The sequence below is a fragment of the Agelaius phoeniceus genome, chromosome 16 (assembly GCF_051311805.1).
Source record: "Agelaius phoeniceus isolate bAgePho1 chromosome 16, bAgePho1.hap1, whole genome shotgun sequence".
In the NCBI taxonomy this organism is placed as follows: Eukaryota; Metazoa; Chordata; class Aves; order Passeriformes; family Icteridae; genus Agelaius; species Agelaius phoeniceus.
Genome location: NC_135280.1, coordinates 13,917,446 through 13,932,933, shown reverse-complemented (window position 1 = coordinate 13,932,933; position 15,488 = coordinate 13,917,446). Strand labels below are relative to the sequence as shown.

The 15,488-nt window shown below is 58.6% G+C and overlaps 3 protein-coding genes across 3 annotated transcripts; 2 read left to right on the top strand and 1 right to left on the bottom strand.

Annotated features, from left to right (window-relative positions):
- The first annotated feature begins 538 nt into the window (after positions 1-538).
- On the top strand, positions 539-3,752 carry LOC129127380 (deoxyribonuclease-1-like). The gene is made up of 8 exons (XM_077186760.1): positions 539-685; positions 1,215-1,303; positions 1,458-1,541; positions 1,664-1,779; positions 2,540-2,652; positions 2,920-3,074; positions 3,154-3,250; positions 3,548-3,752. The coding sequence occupies exons 1-8, from the start codon at positions 539-541 to the stop codon at positions 3,599-3,601; spliced, it is 855 nt and encodes a 284-aa protein (XP_077042875.1). The 3' UTR covers positions 3,602-3,752.
- A 1,493-nt stretch (positions 3,753-5,245) lies between these two features.
- Positions 5,246-8,437, top strand: LOC129127330 (deoxyribonuclease-1-like 2). The gene is made up of 8 exons (XM_054643883.2): positions 5,246-5,395; positions 5,691-5,779; positions 6,768-6,851; positions 6,968-7,068; positions 7,148-7,260; positions 7,529-7,683; positions 7,788-7,884; positions 8,387-8,437. Exons 1-8 carry the CDS (start codon positions 5,246-5,248, stop codon positions 8,435-8,437), a joined length of 840 nt encoding a protein of 279 aa, XP_054499858.1.
- Positions 8,438-8,676: 239 nt separating this feature from the next.
- On the bottom strand, positions 8,677-14,679 carry ECI1 (enoyl-CoA delta isomerase 1). Its single transcript, XM_054643588.2, has 7 exons — positions 14,573-14,679; positions 14,169-14,315; positions 13,084-13,211; positions 12,384-12,530; positions 11,407-11,528; positions 10,509-10,687; positions 8,677-9,178 (listed from the first exon to the last, which is right to left on the bottom strand). The coding sequence occupies exons 1-7, from the start codon at positions 14,610-14,612 to the stop codon at positions 9,012-9,014; spliced, it is 930 nt and encodes a 309-aa protein (XP_054499563.1). The 5' UTR covers positions 14,613-14,679; the 3' UTR covers positions 8,677-9,011.
- Positions 14,680-15,488: the final 809 nt, after the last annotated feature.

The window sequence follows — 15,488 nt, the reverse complement described above, 5'->3', positions numbered from 1 at the left end:
GGCACTGCTGGGTGAGGATGGGGGGCAGGGGAGGGGCAGGTTACCCAGGTGAGGATGCTCCAGGCAGTGAGAAGGTGGGGTGTCAGGAGGAGCTATCCCTTGCTGTGTCCCAGCACAGCTGCTGTAGGGTCTTTGGGGTCTCTGGCACTGATCCGGGGAAAGGTGGGAGAGGCACAAGCCAAGGGATTTTGGGCTCCCTGGCCACTGCTATCAATCCAGGGCCAGAAGAGGTGTCCAGGCTGAGCTCTTCCTCATGGGGAATGAGGAAGTGACTGCTCTGTGTCACTATGAAATGACATTTACTCGCTGGCCAGGGAATTTTCCACTCCAGCCTTGTGAGTGGCCTGGTCTCCTTCCAGGAGGGACAGGTAGGATGAGGCCCCATGCAACAGAGGTACAACCCCTGCATCCTGGTGGTTCCCCAGAAAACAGATGGCTCCCAGTGAAACCAGTATGGCCAGCAGGAATACCCTGGCTATCCCTGTTGTCTGTCCCAAATCCCCCTCTCAGCTGAGCCCCTCCTGCACCTCTGCACAGGATGGCAGCCTCAAGGCCGGTGCTGTCGCTGCTGGTCGCAGCTCTCCTGCTGCATGTGGCCACCACGCTGAAGATTGGTGCCTTCAACATCAGAGCCTTTGGGGACACCAAGATGGCCAACCAGACCATCGCAAACATCATTGTCTCTGTGAGTGTGGGGAGGAGCAGGCCTGGACATGCTCTGCTCTCTGGGATGCAGCCAGCTTGGGCAGTGGGACACCTGCTTCCTACATCCTTCCTTCCATCCATGCATCCATCCATCCATCCATCCATCCATCCATCCATGCATCCATCCATCCCTCCCTCCATCCATCCATCCATCCATCCATCCATCCATCCATCCATCCATCCATCCATCCATCCATCCATCCATCCATCCGTTCATCTACCCACATATCTTCTCTTCCCCCATCACCATCTCCCACCTCAGGCCATCTCCACCCTTGCAGGTCCTCAGTCAAGGCTGGGTGAATTTGATGCTGCCCAGGTTCCTCCCCTGGAGCAGATGCTGGGTAGGTGGTGGTGGACACAAAGGGCACACCAGCACCGGGGTCCCTCCCTGGCCCGGAGGTCCCTGCTGCCCTCCCATTGCCAGCCTGGGAGCCTTTGCAGCCCAGAAGAGCAACCCCAGAGCAGCTCCTGGCCAGGGGAGAGCAGCTCTGAGCTTGTCCCCCCAGATCCTGTCGGAGTACGACATCGTGCTGGTGCAGGAGGTGCGGGATGCCGACCTGAGCGCCGTCCATGACCTCATGGACCAGCTCAACAGGTGACCCAATGGCTTGGTGTGGGAGTGTCTGCAAAGGGGACTCTGGGGTGGATTCCAGCCCTGCCAGGACACCTCTGGCTCAGCTGGAGAGAGCCTGGTGGATGCTGGGGAGCACCAGGAGCCTCCTCTCACCTTCTCCATAACTTGCTCCCAGTGCTGGGAAGCGCCCATACGAGTTTTTGATCAGCGTCCCCCTGGGTCGGGGCACCTACAAGGAGCAGTACCTCTTCATCTACAGGTAAGGGATGCTGCCAGGTGTCACCTGCCACCCTCCCCAGCACCCCCAAAGGGGATGGGTACCTTTGGGGGCCTGGGCTGTGCAGGAGCAGTGCTGGGGGCTGCCCTGCTCTCCTCCCTCAGGTCAGACATGGTCTCCGTGCTGGGAAGCTACTACTACGATGATGGCTGTGAACCCTGTGGGAACGACACCTTCAGCAGGGAGCCCTTCATTGTGAAGTTCTCCTCACCCACCACACGTGAGCAGAGCCCACCTTGGGGGATGCCCAGACCTGGCACAGGGTCCCCTCCACGCAGGGCTGAGCCCAGAGCTGTGCCTGCCAAGGACAGGGGGGTTGCAATCCTTCACCAGGGTCCCACCCATGGGTGCCCAGGGGTCCTATGTCCCTGCCCAGCATGGCCAGTAACCCCTGCTGTTTCCCACCATGTACCATCTCCTACCAATCACCTGTCATCTCCCACCATGAGCTCTCTCCAGTTGTGTGCCATCTCCCATCTCCAGCTGCTTCCTATCGTGTCCTACATCCCATTATGTGCTACCTCCCATCTTGTGCCATATCCCACCACCTGCTTCCTCTGGCTGGGTGCCATCTCCCATCATGTACCATCTCCTATCACCTGTCATCCCCCATCCCTTGTGTCTCCCATCATGTCCCATTTCCCACTTCGTTCCATTGCCTACCCCATGCCATCACCTCCACCTCCTGGGAACCTCCTCAGGGCACACACACTATCCCATCTCCTGCCCAAAACCATATTGGCTTGCAAATGCTAATGGGAAACAAGGAGCAAACCCCAAACAATGCACAAAGGCATGCAGCTCCCCACTGGAATTTCCAGTCTGAGGGACAGGCAGAGCACCAAACTCATCACACCCTTTCCCTTCAACTACTTTTCCTGGCCATTAGCTGGGGCTTGGTCTGGGGTGGTTTCCTGGGGTTCCCATTCCCTGCTCAGGAGATGCACCAAGCCAGGGGCTGATGGCCAGCTGTCCTGCAGAGGTGCAGGAGTTCGTGTTGGTGCCTCTGCATTCGGAGCCCAGCCACGCAGTACAGGAGATCGACGCGCTCTACGACGTCTACACCGATGTCATCAACAAGTGGGGGACTAATGTAAGCAGCGTTGGGGAGCTTGGCTCCTCCCCAGGGCAGCAAGGGGATGAGCAGGTCCCACAGGAGGCCTCTTGTACCCATCAGAGCAGGGGCCATGCCATCAGTCTCCAGGCAGGGAGCTGCTGGATGGCCCTCCTGCCATTCCTGGGGGCTTGTCCCTGCATGATGGGTCACCTCAGGGGGATTTGTAGATTAAAAAATCTCCCTTAAGATTTTAGGCAGTCCTTGCTCCCTAAAGGGACAGGGACTCAGTGCAGTGCCCTGCAGGACATGATGTTCCTGGGTGATTTCAACGCTGACTGCTCGTACGTGCCCAGCTCCCAGTGGCCATCCATCCGCCTGCGCTCCCTGCGCGCCTGCGAGTGGCTGATCCCCGACAGCGCCGACACCACCGTGGCCGACACCGACTGCGCCTATGACCGGTGGGTGCCGTGCCAGGGGGCACGGGGGGCTGGCATGAGGAGCACTGAAGGGCACTGACACCCCCCGATGCCTCGGCAGCATCGTCGCCTGCGGCACCGCCCTGCGCCAAGACATTGAACCTGGCTCTGCCACTGTCAACAACTTCCAGAAGAAATTCCAGCTCCAGATGAAGGATGTGAGTGAGGGGCTGGCTGGGGCATGAGCCCACCAGCATTGGGATGTGCCCCACCATAGCTCCTGGGAGCATGGGAGGGCTCCCTGTTCCCAAGGGTGCCCCTAAGGGTAGCCTAACCCCAGCTGTTGTACCGAATCAACCCTCCACATCGAGCATTTTGGGGTATGGTCTAAATTTTGAGGGTTGGAGTGGAATGCTGGAGTCTCAGCCAGCCATGACAGTGGGAGTGGGTCCAGATGAGCTCAGGATTTATGAGCTGACTGTGGTCAGGGTGACTCTGCTCTCCCTCACACGCAGGCTTTGGCTGTCAGCGACCATTTCCCAGTGGAGGTGACCCTGAAAGCCCTCTGAGCCTGTCCCCACTCCAGTGGCTACCAGGACACCTCAGCAAACACCTGCATCCCTCGTGGGAGCCCACGCGCCACTGGTGCCAGCCAAGCTGCCCACTGTCCCTGCAAGGAGTCCTTGAGCTCCTGTGGAAGTTTTTTGCTTTCTGCTTCCATTAAAAATGAGCCTTTTCCTGCATCTGCAGCTCTGGAAGAGAGATCCCTTCAGTATCCCCAGAAGCCCCTCAGCCCCCTGCCAGAGAACCAGGGAGGCTCCAAGTGAGCTCTGCTTCCTTCTCAGCTGATGGTGGCAAAGCCAGGACTCTGGGAAGGGGCTGGGGGGCTCCAGCCTTTCCAGGGTGCAGGATGCTCTGCTGCCAGCTCACAGGGCCACATTCTGGCAGAGCCTGCCTGGCTCTGACTGCAGGGCTGCTGACAGGGCACTGACAGGGTGCAGGGAGGATGTGAGTCAGCTCCTAGGGGGCTTGGGGCTTCCCAGGGGTTTCGGTGCCGACACAGCACCGAGGGACAGGGGACTCATCCCGAGACTGGGTGTGAGGATACAAAACCTGGAGGTGCACATGAGAGTCTGGCAAGTCCTGGCATGAGCAGCTGCCACAGCCAGCTCTGTTGTCATCCTGGGGCGATGCCATGGGCCATGGGAATGCCATGGATTGGCATGGGGAATGCCAGCCCTCCTGGGGCTACTTTGGGTCACCAGTGGGGCTGTTCTGGGTGACACTGGGGCTGCTGCAGGGGTTTGCAGCCATCCCCTCTTGCCATGGCTGGTGGTGCTCACCTGCCTGACCCACACACTGGCCATTTCCTTCTCTTCCCTCTAATTACACTGTCTGAATCACCCAATTAAGGCCAGCGCCCTTCACCTCTTGCCTGGCCACCGTGCCCACTCTATGGTCCAGGTGCCACCCCAGATGGCAGCCCCCAAGTCCCACACACCCACCCAGTCCCACAGGGATGCCCCAGCATTTCCAAGTCTCCCTGTCTGTCCTTTGCTGCATCAGCACAGGGATGGCTGTGCTGGCCCCACCCTGTCACCCTGTGGGATTTTTGGTTTCCCAATGTGGGAAGGAGCTCAAAGTTATGTCAAAACCCCCAGGGGGTGTCAGACTCATCCTGCTTTGCCGGGAATAAAGCTGCCCGTCCTGCTGCCGGCAGGGCAGAGGTGCTGCACCTTCAGCCAGGTAAGGACGGCTCCGGGATCAGCACCTTCAACTGCAACCAGGTGGGACTGGGATGAACTGGGATAAGTTGGGATGAGGCTCCTTACCCCAGCAGTAAGGAGGGGGGGTGTGGTGAAGTTTAAGGATGTGGAACAGCCTGGGGTGCCTGGAATGCTGGCAGTGGTGGATGGGGCTGGTGGGCAGTGAAGACACCCTGGTAGGGGAGTGGAGCTGGGTGATCGCTGGAGCTGGAAGAGGCAGGCTCACAGTGGTGAGACAGGATTTATCTTCTTTGGGAGTGGTGAGCTGGCAGACTGCCCACACCAGCTCTGCAACCTGCTCTGGGCAATGCCCACCATGACACACTGTCACACACCAGGACTTTGGAAGGATCTATATGTTTTTTTCCTCCACCTCAAACTCAAAATAGTGTTCCGAGTTCATCTCCCATCCCTGCACCCCTGTGACCCAGCATTAATCCTGTAAGAATGGGGACTGTGACACTGGAATTGTCCCTGCTGGCTGTGGCTCTCCTCCTGTGCCCAGCCACTGCCATGCTGCGCATCGGTGCCTTCAACATCCAGTCCTTTGGTGACACCAAGATGTCCAACAAGGAAGTGGCAGAGATCATCATCAATGTGAGTGCAGCCAGTGGACCATGGGGCTGTGTGCTGGGACAGACCCCAAGAGGGCTCCTGTGTCAGAGACATGGGGATGTGGCTGAGGATGGGATGGCATCGCAGTGCTGGGGATGGCCTGGGTGGATGAAGGCTTGCTGGGGTGTCAGGCACAACCTACAGTCCCTCTGAGCCCTCCCTGGGGGCATCTGCCCTGGCTCCAAGGGACATGCAAGTCCCCATGGTGCTGAAGCCATGTCCCTGGCTGGGAGGTGGCTGGGAGAGTGGCCCTGAGCTGTGGCCCTCGGCCCCGCAGGTCCTGCGCCGCTACGACGTGGTGCTGGTGCAGGAGGTGCGCGACTCCGACCTCAGCGCCGTCACCCAGCTCATGGAGCAGCTCAACAGGTACAACAGGGGCTGGGACTGGGATGGCAGCACCAGCAGGGAAAGCCAGGTTGCCTGAGCAGTAAGAGGAAAAAAGTTACCCATGAACAGAGAGTTTATTTTTGGGAAAAAAAATAGGATATTAGGAGAAATGTGCTGGGGCAAGGAGGAGGCACTGAAAACAACACTGGGGATAACCCAGTGAAGGGAATGGGGATACAAGTGATACAAATCCCTTCTGAAAGCTGTAAGCTCACCAGAGCATGCAGGATGGAAAGGAACTACAGCTCTGGCAAGCTCAGTCTCCAAAATTCAACAGGACAGGGCAGAAGCAAGAGAGGGGGAGGAAGGGACAGGCAGACCTTGCACCCCAACACCCTGTGAGTGGCCAGGGCACCCCAGGATGGGCCTAGCAGTGGATGGTGCTTTGAGGGGGTGGTTCTAGTACCCTGGGAGGAAAAGGGGCTGCTGAGGTGGGCTAAAACTGGCCACAGCAGGGTGGCAGCCCCCCACCAGCTGGGTGCTGACCCAGTTTTGGGAGAGGGCACGGCTCAGGACCATGCGGAAGCTGCTGCTGCTGCCGTGTCGAAAGGCAGCTAATGCTCCTGAGCAGGTGTGCCCAGCCCATGTCCTCACCCCGTGTCCCCTCCAGCATGGTCACAAAGCAGCCAGGGCAGGGAGGGTGACGCTGGGTGCTGCAGAGCCCCAGGCTACTCACTGACCTAATTTAGCTCTGCTGCAAATGAAGGTAAGGAATGTCCCTGCAGAGAAAGGGTGACAGGAGCCGCCCCACGTCATGCTGTGCCCAAGGAGCCCCTGGGGGAGAGGCTTTGGGGGCTTCAGAGCCGCTCTATCTCATGTCACTCCACAACCAGGGCACCGTGAACCATGGGGACTCCAGAGCAGGACCAGCTGGTGCAAACCCTGGGGCCACCCAGCTCCCAGACATGCCAAAGCCGATCCAGGACGGTCCCAGCCACGTCACTGTCCTGCCTTTGTGTCTCTGCAGTGCATCCACATCCCAGTATGACTACGAGATCAGTGGCCCCCTGGGACGGGAGAACTACAAGGAGATGTACCTGTTTATCTACAGGTAATGGGGCTGGCAGTGCTGCAGCCTGTGACATGGCACTGCAGGGCCACCAGCACCACGGAGGGGACCCAGGGGCTGTGCCAAGTCCCAGGGTCACCATCCTTTTGTTGCCACAGGACAGATGTTGTGTCTGTGGTGGACACCTACCAGTATGAGGACCCCCAGGATGTCTTCAGCAGGGAGCCATTCATCCTGAGGGTCTCAGCACCCAGCACCAGTAAGTGGGGGAACAAGTGGCCCTCATGGGTTGTGGCATGGGGTGGCTGTAGGGCTGACATCCCTCTCTCCCGTGGCAGAGGTGAAGGAGTTTGTGCTGGTGCCCCTGCACTCAGCCCCACACGATGCTGTCGCTGAGATTGATGCACTCTACGATGTCTACCTGGCCATCATCAACAAGTGGGGGACTGATGTGAGTGTCACCAGCACTGGGGGGCACACAGAGGTTGGGGGACTGATGTGAGTGTCACCAGCACTGGGGGGGGACACAGAGGTTGGGCACGGAGCCTCAGGGACTGTCTGACCCACACTGGGACCCTGATTTGAGGCGGGAGCAGCCAGTGCAGGAGTGGTGGGGTGAGAACCCTGTTCCTGCTCCGTGACAGGGTGGTCCCTGCCACCCCCATGGGAGGGCTGGTGGCAGGAACAGCTCACCACCACAGCTCCCATCTTCCCTGTAGAACATGATGTTCCTGGGGGACTTCAATGCCGACTGCTCGTACGTGCAGCCTGGTGACTGGCCCTCCATCCGCCTGCGCACCAGCGACATCTTCAAATGGCTGATCCCCGACAGCGCCGACACCACCGTGGGCAAGTCAGACTGCGCCTATGACAGGTCAGCACTGCCACCACGGCACCACTGGCCCCTTCCCTGGCACCCCAGGGACCCCCTGCACTGCCAGCAGGGGCACCCACCATTCACCCACATCTCCCCTGCAGGATCGTGGTGTGTGGCAGCAAGCTGAAGAGAAGCGTCCTGTCCAACTCAGCTGGTATCTACAATTTCCAGCGTGCTTTCCATCTGGACCAGGAGGAGGTGAGCCAGGATCACACATCTGGGGCTCTAGCAGGCACCAAAGCTGAGCTGGCCCAGTCTGGCAGGGCTGTCCTTGTCTCTTTGAGGGGCTCAAGGTAACAAGGGACCCAAAGGTAGAAACAGGACAAGGGATTTGGGGTCACTGCCTGTCCCCATTGGGAAGAGAGGAGACGCACAGGGCTTTTTATTGTCTTCCATGGGCAAGACTCAAGGTATGGGGTAACTCAAGCCAACCTTCAACAACCCATCACTGGCACAGAGCCCCTAGATGAGACATGGGGGCTTGGAGGGGAGGTGGCCCCCTGCCAGTGCCCACCCCAAGCCACAGCTGGCCACCTCACCATGAGAGCCTTGTGTGTTGAGTGTCTTGGGGCTGGGGACAGTGTGCCCCCTCCAGCACACAGAAGGTTCTGGCAGGGCAATTGACTGCCCTGTGAGCCCCAGCAGCAGAGTGTGGGGTGAGTGGCTCACTGAACATCTCCCACCTCTTGCCCTCCTCCAGGCCCTGGCAGTCAGTGACCACTACCCAGTCGAGGTGAAGCTGGCAGCCTGAGCTCCTCCTGCAGCCACAGACCAGGATCCAGCTCCAGCTCCCACCACCAATCCCCATGAAGGTGTTCCACTCAGCCCCATCCACAAGTGCTATGCATGGGCTGCCCCAGATCCCAGTCTGGAGAAGGATGGCAGCTGGCTGTGCCCAGAGCCCAGAGCCCACCATGAACCAGAGCCTGGGGACAGGCCACCAGCCAGGACACTGTGACCACAGTCGAGCCATGGAACAAAGCATCCATCTCCTACCTCACTGAAGATTTATTGACAAACCTCATTTCACGATTAACTGTTGGACAGGAGGGAGGACATCCAAGGACCGTCAGGCTCGGGCCACGGCGTGTTGAGACCCTGTCCCTGTCCATTCCTTGGGGGGCTGGGTGGGCTCTCCCTGCCCTAGGGGAAGGCAGCAGTGGTGTCAGGCACTCTACAGGCACAAAGGGAAGGGGCAGCTGGCTGGCTGTGGGAGCAGGTGGCATGTCACCGACTGCTGGCACTGCGGGTGGCTTCGCTGTGAGACCAACAGCTCCTGCAGCGGTTCAGAGGGTGACTCGACCTCCCAGGGACCAGCTGGACCCTCAGCTCTTCCTCTTCTTCAGCATCTCCATGTACATGCGAAGGGACTTCTGGATGGACTCTTTTGAGACGAAGCTGATGAAGTTCTTGATGTCTTCCTCCCGGTGAGCTACCAGGCGGTCCAACACCGCCTTCCTCATCATGGTCTTGGTGAGCTGGCGGGCATGGTCTGCAGAGAGGACAGCAAGGATGAGCAACACGCCCTGGTCTCACCCCTGACCAGCTCTCAATGCCACCAAATGCAGGTCTAATGGGATAGTTCACACAGCAAAGTGCTCTTGAAAGCAGCAGAGAGAGGAGTAAGAAAAAAACCCATCAGCTGGGAGCTGAACTGGATAAATTCTCACACAATAAATTATGGTTGTATTGCTCAGTGGGGAAATGACTGATCTACTGGCAAAGATGACAAAAGTTTCGTACCTCCTTCTCTCTGTGCCCTCCAGAGCCCAACACCCACCTCGAATACATACCAGCAACCAAACAAAATTCCTTCTTATTTGAAACTGCTGTGGCTCTAAGTTCCCCTGAACCAACCCCTTCAATCCCTGCAAGACAGTTCTGCTCCTGCCAACCATGCTGTACAAAGCCAGCAACACTTCCCTCGAGCTCATCCCTGGGCCTGTGCCACTCCACATGGACATGTGGATGCTGCTGGAGCAGCAGGGGCTGGTGGAGCTGGCTGAGGCCTCGAGCACATATCTGCTCACACCCTCACAGAGCCAGGTGCAGTGATGTGCAGCACATCTGGGGCACAGATGTTTTATTCATGCACTTTGTGACAATGAAATGAGGACTGACCCCCTCCATCCACACACTGGGAACCCTGAATTGCTCCAGCACCCAGGTGCTGAAGCCTCCTCCAACCAGACACGGGTCTGATTTAGGGGAAAGATCTTCATGGGACCTCCTGGAAGTCAGGAGAGGGCACAGCTGAGATTTGCTCCCTAGTCTGGGGGGTGAGGTGTCACTCTAACACCAGGACAGCAGGGAGGAGAGATGGCATGGGCAGATCTGTGGAGAGCCCTCTCCCAGCCCAGGAGCCTTGTGCTGCAGCCATGGAGCAGCCCAAACACACGATGCCTGTGCTGTCTGCCTGTCCTCATCCACAGCCCCATCACTGCCATCCAGAGTGCCAAGAGTTGATTCAGACCATGAACCAGGCTGGCAGCCACCCAGGAGCTCTCACCCAGCCTGTTCACTCAGCTCCATGGCAGCTTTCCTGGGCTAACACCTCCACTGACAGAGATTCAGTTTGTCTGTGGAGCTCAGACACCTCCAGACTGACTCAGCAGGTCTGGCAGGATGAGCTGAGCTGGAGCCACGTGCCCTGAACATTAGCACAGTGTCCCTCTCCTTTAGCCCAAGGCTGCTGGGCTGAGCTTTCCTACCTCCCAGCCATCCAAACCTCCCCTTTCAATGGAAACTGTTACACTGTTAGCTCCCAGGCACCAGCACTTCCCACTCAGACCAGGTCCCCTCCTGTTCTGACAGAGGTTTACCAGGAAGGGCCAGCCACTGTGCCATGACAGCTGCAGCCTTCTCCATGAGCTTCTCCTCTGGCACCAGCTCATCCACGAGGCCCAGCTTGTGGGCCTCAGGTGCAGGGTGGAGGGAGCCCAGCTGGAGGGAGCGTTCAGCAATTCGGTGTCCCACAACATTCACAAACGTGTCCTTAAACCTGCAAGAGATGGGAGGGAAAGCCATGCTCAGGGGCAGCTCACCTGGACACCAAGAGCTGACAGCACCTTGGTCCCACTCCTCAGGTTCAGTGCTCTGAGAGCATCCTGGTCCCACTCCCCAGGCTCAGGGCTCTGAACAGCAGCTGTGGGCTCAGTCATGATGTGAAAATGGTGTGAGAAGAGCCATTTTTGGGAGTACCCCAAGAGAGTTCCCTCTCCTCTGTAAGAAAGCTGCTCTTTTTACTCTCAGTGCCTGTGGGTACCCACTTGCTGTGACTGAAAGCTCCTTCCCAACAGTACATTTACACATTCCTAGGGCAAACAAGGGCCTGTGTGTCAGTGTCTTGGTGCCTCCATGCTTTCAGAGATCTCCACACTGTTGGATTTTGCAGGTACACAGTGTGTACTCAGAGAAAAGCCTATTCCCAGACTGAGCCTGACCCATGAGACCTCCCAGCACTAGTTCTGGAGCTAATTGCAGGGCCAGAACTGAGGTCCTTGGTGCAGGATGTGAGGACATTCTGCAGCCTGAAAGCTTTTCAGCTTTTCCTGCAGGACAGGACAGAAATGAGGTGTCATCTCCTGCAGCTGCAAATACCTGACCCCTGACACACAAACCACACCACCATGACCATCCAAACTGACTAATTAACGACTTGGAGATGAATTCTTTCTAGAGATCTACACATGATATTACAAGTGGGAGGCAGTGTCCTACCAGAAGGGAGCCACAATGCCCAGCTGGGCCTCGTTCAGGCCGATGCTGAATTTGGGGTTCTCTGCCATGATCCTGTAGTCACACGACAGGGCCATAAGGCAGCCCCCAGCTGGGCTGGAACCCTGGCAGAGAGAAGGACACAGTGAGACCAGGACATGGTTACAAACACCCCCCAGCCCTGCTGATCACTCCAGAGCACAGAAGACACCAGGAAGACAGAGCAGATGTCCCCCAAATTTCTAATCACCTGATTCAAAACAGTTCTAAAGAAGGTTTCTGATGTTTATCAGGGTTTCATAGAGCCACAGGAGGGTTTGGGTTGGAAGGCACCTTAAAGCCCATTTCATTCTCAGCCCCTGCTACAGGCAGGGACACCTTCCACTAGATCAGGTTGCTCAGAACTCCATCCAGCCTGGCCTTGGACACTTCCAGGGATGGAGCAGCCACAGCTTCTCTGGGCAACATGTTCTAGGGCCTCACCCCCCTCACAGGGAAGATTTCCCTTCCATCTTTTCCATGGCTCAGTGCTGCTCAGCCCTGCACAGGATGCCTGAGAGAAAACCCAAGTGCCTTCAGGGGGGGCTGTGGACAGACACCACTGTGAGCTGCCAGGGCAGCACCTCCCTGGAAAATGAAAACAAGACACCAAAAATGTAATAACCCATCCATGGGCATGGAGACTCCAGCAGCACTTTCCTGTTGGCCAAGAACCCCAGCTGGAGGAGCAAAACCTGCTGGAAATGCTGAAATGTAACCCAGCAGTGCCTGCAGCTTACACAGAGCCTGCAGCATCCCACGCTCCCATACCTTCCCACACCCCACAGAACTGACAGACACCAGTTTTGCCTGAACACCCCAACAGACACATCCCTGGATGAATTCCAGCCTGGTTTTTCAGCTGTCCCTGCCCACACAGCCCAGAGCAGCCACAGCAGGTGACAATGCCACCCTGAGGAAGGTGGGCCCAAGGGACCTACGTTGACTGCAGCCACTGTGACCATGTTGGAGCCGTAGAGCCGCAGCCACATCTCCTGCACTGCTCTCCAGAACTCAGTGTAGTGCTCCATGCTCTTCCCACACATCTCAGTGATGTCCAGGCCAGAGGAGAATATTTTGGGAACAGCCTGGAATTGGGAAAAGACAGAGGTCACTGAGAGTCACAGGGAAGGAAGGACCCTTTAGCTCTCAGCCTGGCAGTTGGAGGAAGGGAAGGTGATGAATATGTGCTATAAATCAGGGTCTTTTGGGGTCCTGAAAATATCTCCCCAGTGCTCCCACAACCTGCATTATCCCATTACCATGGCATGCAGTGCTGGGACTCTGCTTGCAACACAATTTCTTATTGTCATGGTGCCTGTGTGAGTACATCACCCACACAGCACAAAACCTGTCCTGTCCCATTGCCAGGCATCACCTTGTCCCCACACCACATCTGAAAATAAGCACTGGCATCTCCCAGCAGCTCCCTGTGGGTGAGCCAGGAGACGTCACAGGATGTGTCAGGTTGGCAGATAACCAGATTTGATTTGATTTTCATGACAAAGCACAACACTTGGTTGTCATTCCTCTGCTAGAAAAGGGCACAGAAGAAAGATCATGGCCCTACCAAGAGCCCCCTCCCCTCCTCCCTGAGCCAATCCAAGGTGCCTGGGGCCCTCCCTTGCCAGTGACCCTTACAGAGGTGATGATCACACCCCGGCAGGCCCGGTTGTTCTCCAGCTTCTCCAGGCTTATGGAAAACTCTGTGAGGAACTCCAGGCTGAGGCTGTTCACTGGGGGACTCTTGAACTTCATCATGGCAACACCTGAGCAGGATAAGCACAGAGACCTCAGACTCCCCCCCCAGCAGCTCACACTGCCCTGCCCAGGGGAGCTTCACCCACCTCCCTGTCTCCCTCACCAAACTGTGGCTTCCTACTCCCACTCAACAACATTCCTGGCTGTTTAAAAGTTTCCAGAGCAGCAGAGCCAAGGGCAAGGTCCTGTCTTTGCCCAAATCCACCCACAAGCCAGGGTCACTCAAGGGGTGGTGGACTGGAGCACAGACCAGACCATGCATGGTGGCACCCCACATGTCCCAAAGTCCAGTCACCTTCTGGGTCACAGTGCCCAGCAGTTCCCTTCTCTCTGGCCTCAGTGGGGAAGGTCGAGCCTGTGGCTTCTGTCACAGCAAGCAGCCTGTGTCCAGGGGTCACACACCTGCTGTGAGCCTGTCAGCACCAGGGAAGGGCTCTGAGCCCTTGTCCCTGCCCACACTGCACTACCCTACCCAAGATGTTCTCCCTGACTGCTGCAGCCATGGTCACCTGGGAACAGCACAAGGACACACCCAGACACCTGAAAGCAGGAGCTGGGAAGCCACAGGAAGAGGCCTGGACACCTTTGTTCAGTGCAAGGACATTAGCACGTGACAGCTATTCCTGGTAGCCAGGCCACAGAAATTCCCAACAGCTCTTCCCTGATGGAACACTGCCACTCAACCAGGTGCCCAAAACAGGGACCCCCAGAGAGGGGACAATGCACAGGCAGGGGACAATGACAGCCAGGATTTGTCTGTAGCACCAACCACCTGAAGTGCCCACAACTGGTGCGACTCCCAACCCCAAGCGCTTCTCCCTGAGCTCCCAAAGCAGCTGCAACACCTGGGGCTTTGGTGACTTTCCATGCCCAGAGCCGCACATGCCACGGGACAGGGGTGGAAGGGATGTGCCCACAGTGCCCGTGGGCCGAGGGTGACCCCGCGGCCGTGCCCCCCGCCGTACCTGAGCTCTCGTCCAGCTCCACCTGGATCTTGTTGTTGCTGAAGGAGCGGCACGGGGCGAGCGGGAGGCCCGGGGGCTGCAGGGGGCTGGGGGACGGCCGGCTGGCCCTGTCCCACGCTGGGAGGCGGCAGCACAGGGGCAGCACACCTGGGGACACAGACAGGTAAGGACGGGAAGGGCACAGCCCCCACAGGTGTGAGGGGCGCTCCCCAAAACCGCTCTGCACGGACACGGAGGGACACGGGGACACCCTGACCCGCTCAGGGAGGATACAGGGACACCCCACCCCACGGCAGGGGGACACGTGGAACACCCTGACGGTAAGGGAGGGCTACAGAGAGGAGCGAGGGCTCGGGGACAGCCGAGCCCGCCGCAGGAGTGGTCGGGGCAGGGTCCAGGCGCACCTGTGCGGCCGATCCTACGGGCGAGGGCTGCAGCCGCCATCTTGTGAGGGCTCAAGGGTACGGGGCGGGGCTAAGGAGAGGGCGGGGCCAGCGGCGGCACTTGAAGCCACGCCCACTGCTGTGAAGCCACGCCCAGTTGGGGCGCTGCTGCGCACGCGTGCTGCCCCCTCGTGGTGGCTCTGCGGCAGGGCCCCGTCCCGCGGACACTGACCGCTCCGTGCGACCTGTCCTGTCCTGTGCTGTCCTGTGCTGTCCTGTGCTGTCGGCACTGACCGCTCCGTGCCACCTGTCCTGTCCTGTGTTGCCCTGTCCTGCCCTGTCCTGCCGGCACTGACCGCTCCGTGCGACCTGTCCTGTCCTGTCCTGCTGGCACTAACCACTCCGTGCGACCTGTGCTGTCCTGTCCTGCGGACACTGACCGCTCCGTGCGACCTGTCCTGTCCTGTGCTGTCCTGTCCTGTCCTGCTGGCACTGACTGCTCCGTCCGACCGGTTCTGCCCTGTCCTGCCAGCACTGACCACTCCGTCCTGTCCTGCCCTGCCCTGTCCTGTCCTGCCAGCACTGATCTCTCCATCTGACCTGCTCTGTCCCATCCTGTGGTGTCCTGCCCTGGCCTGCCGTGCCCTGTCCTGTCCAGTCCTGCCCTGTTCTGTCCTGCTAGCACTGATCACTCCATCCCCCTTGTCCTGTCCTATCCTGCCGTCACTGACCACTCCGTCTGACCTCCCCTGTCCTGTCCTGCCGGCCCTGCCCAGCCTGTCCCCCCCTGCCCCACATCCAGCCGCGTGCCCAGGATCCCCCGCACACCTTTCCTTTCACAGCCGAGCACCCCCGGCCCGGCCCCAGCCACGGAGCCCCGGGAGCTCTGGGCCGGGGCCAGCCGCCCCCGCAGAGCGCCGGGAGCCCCGGTGCGGGG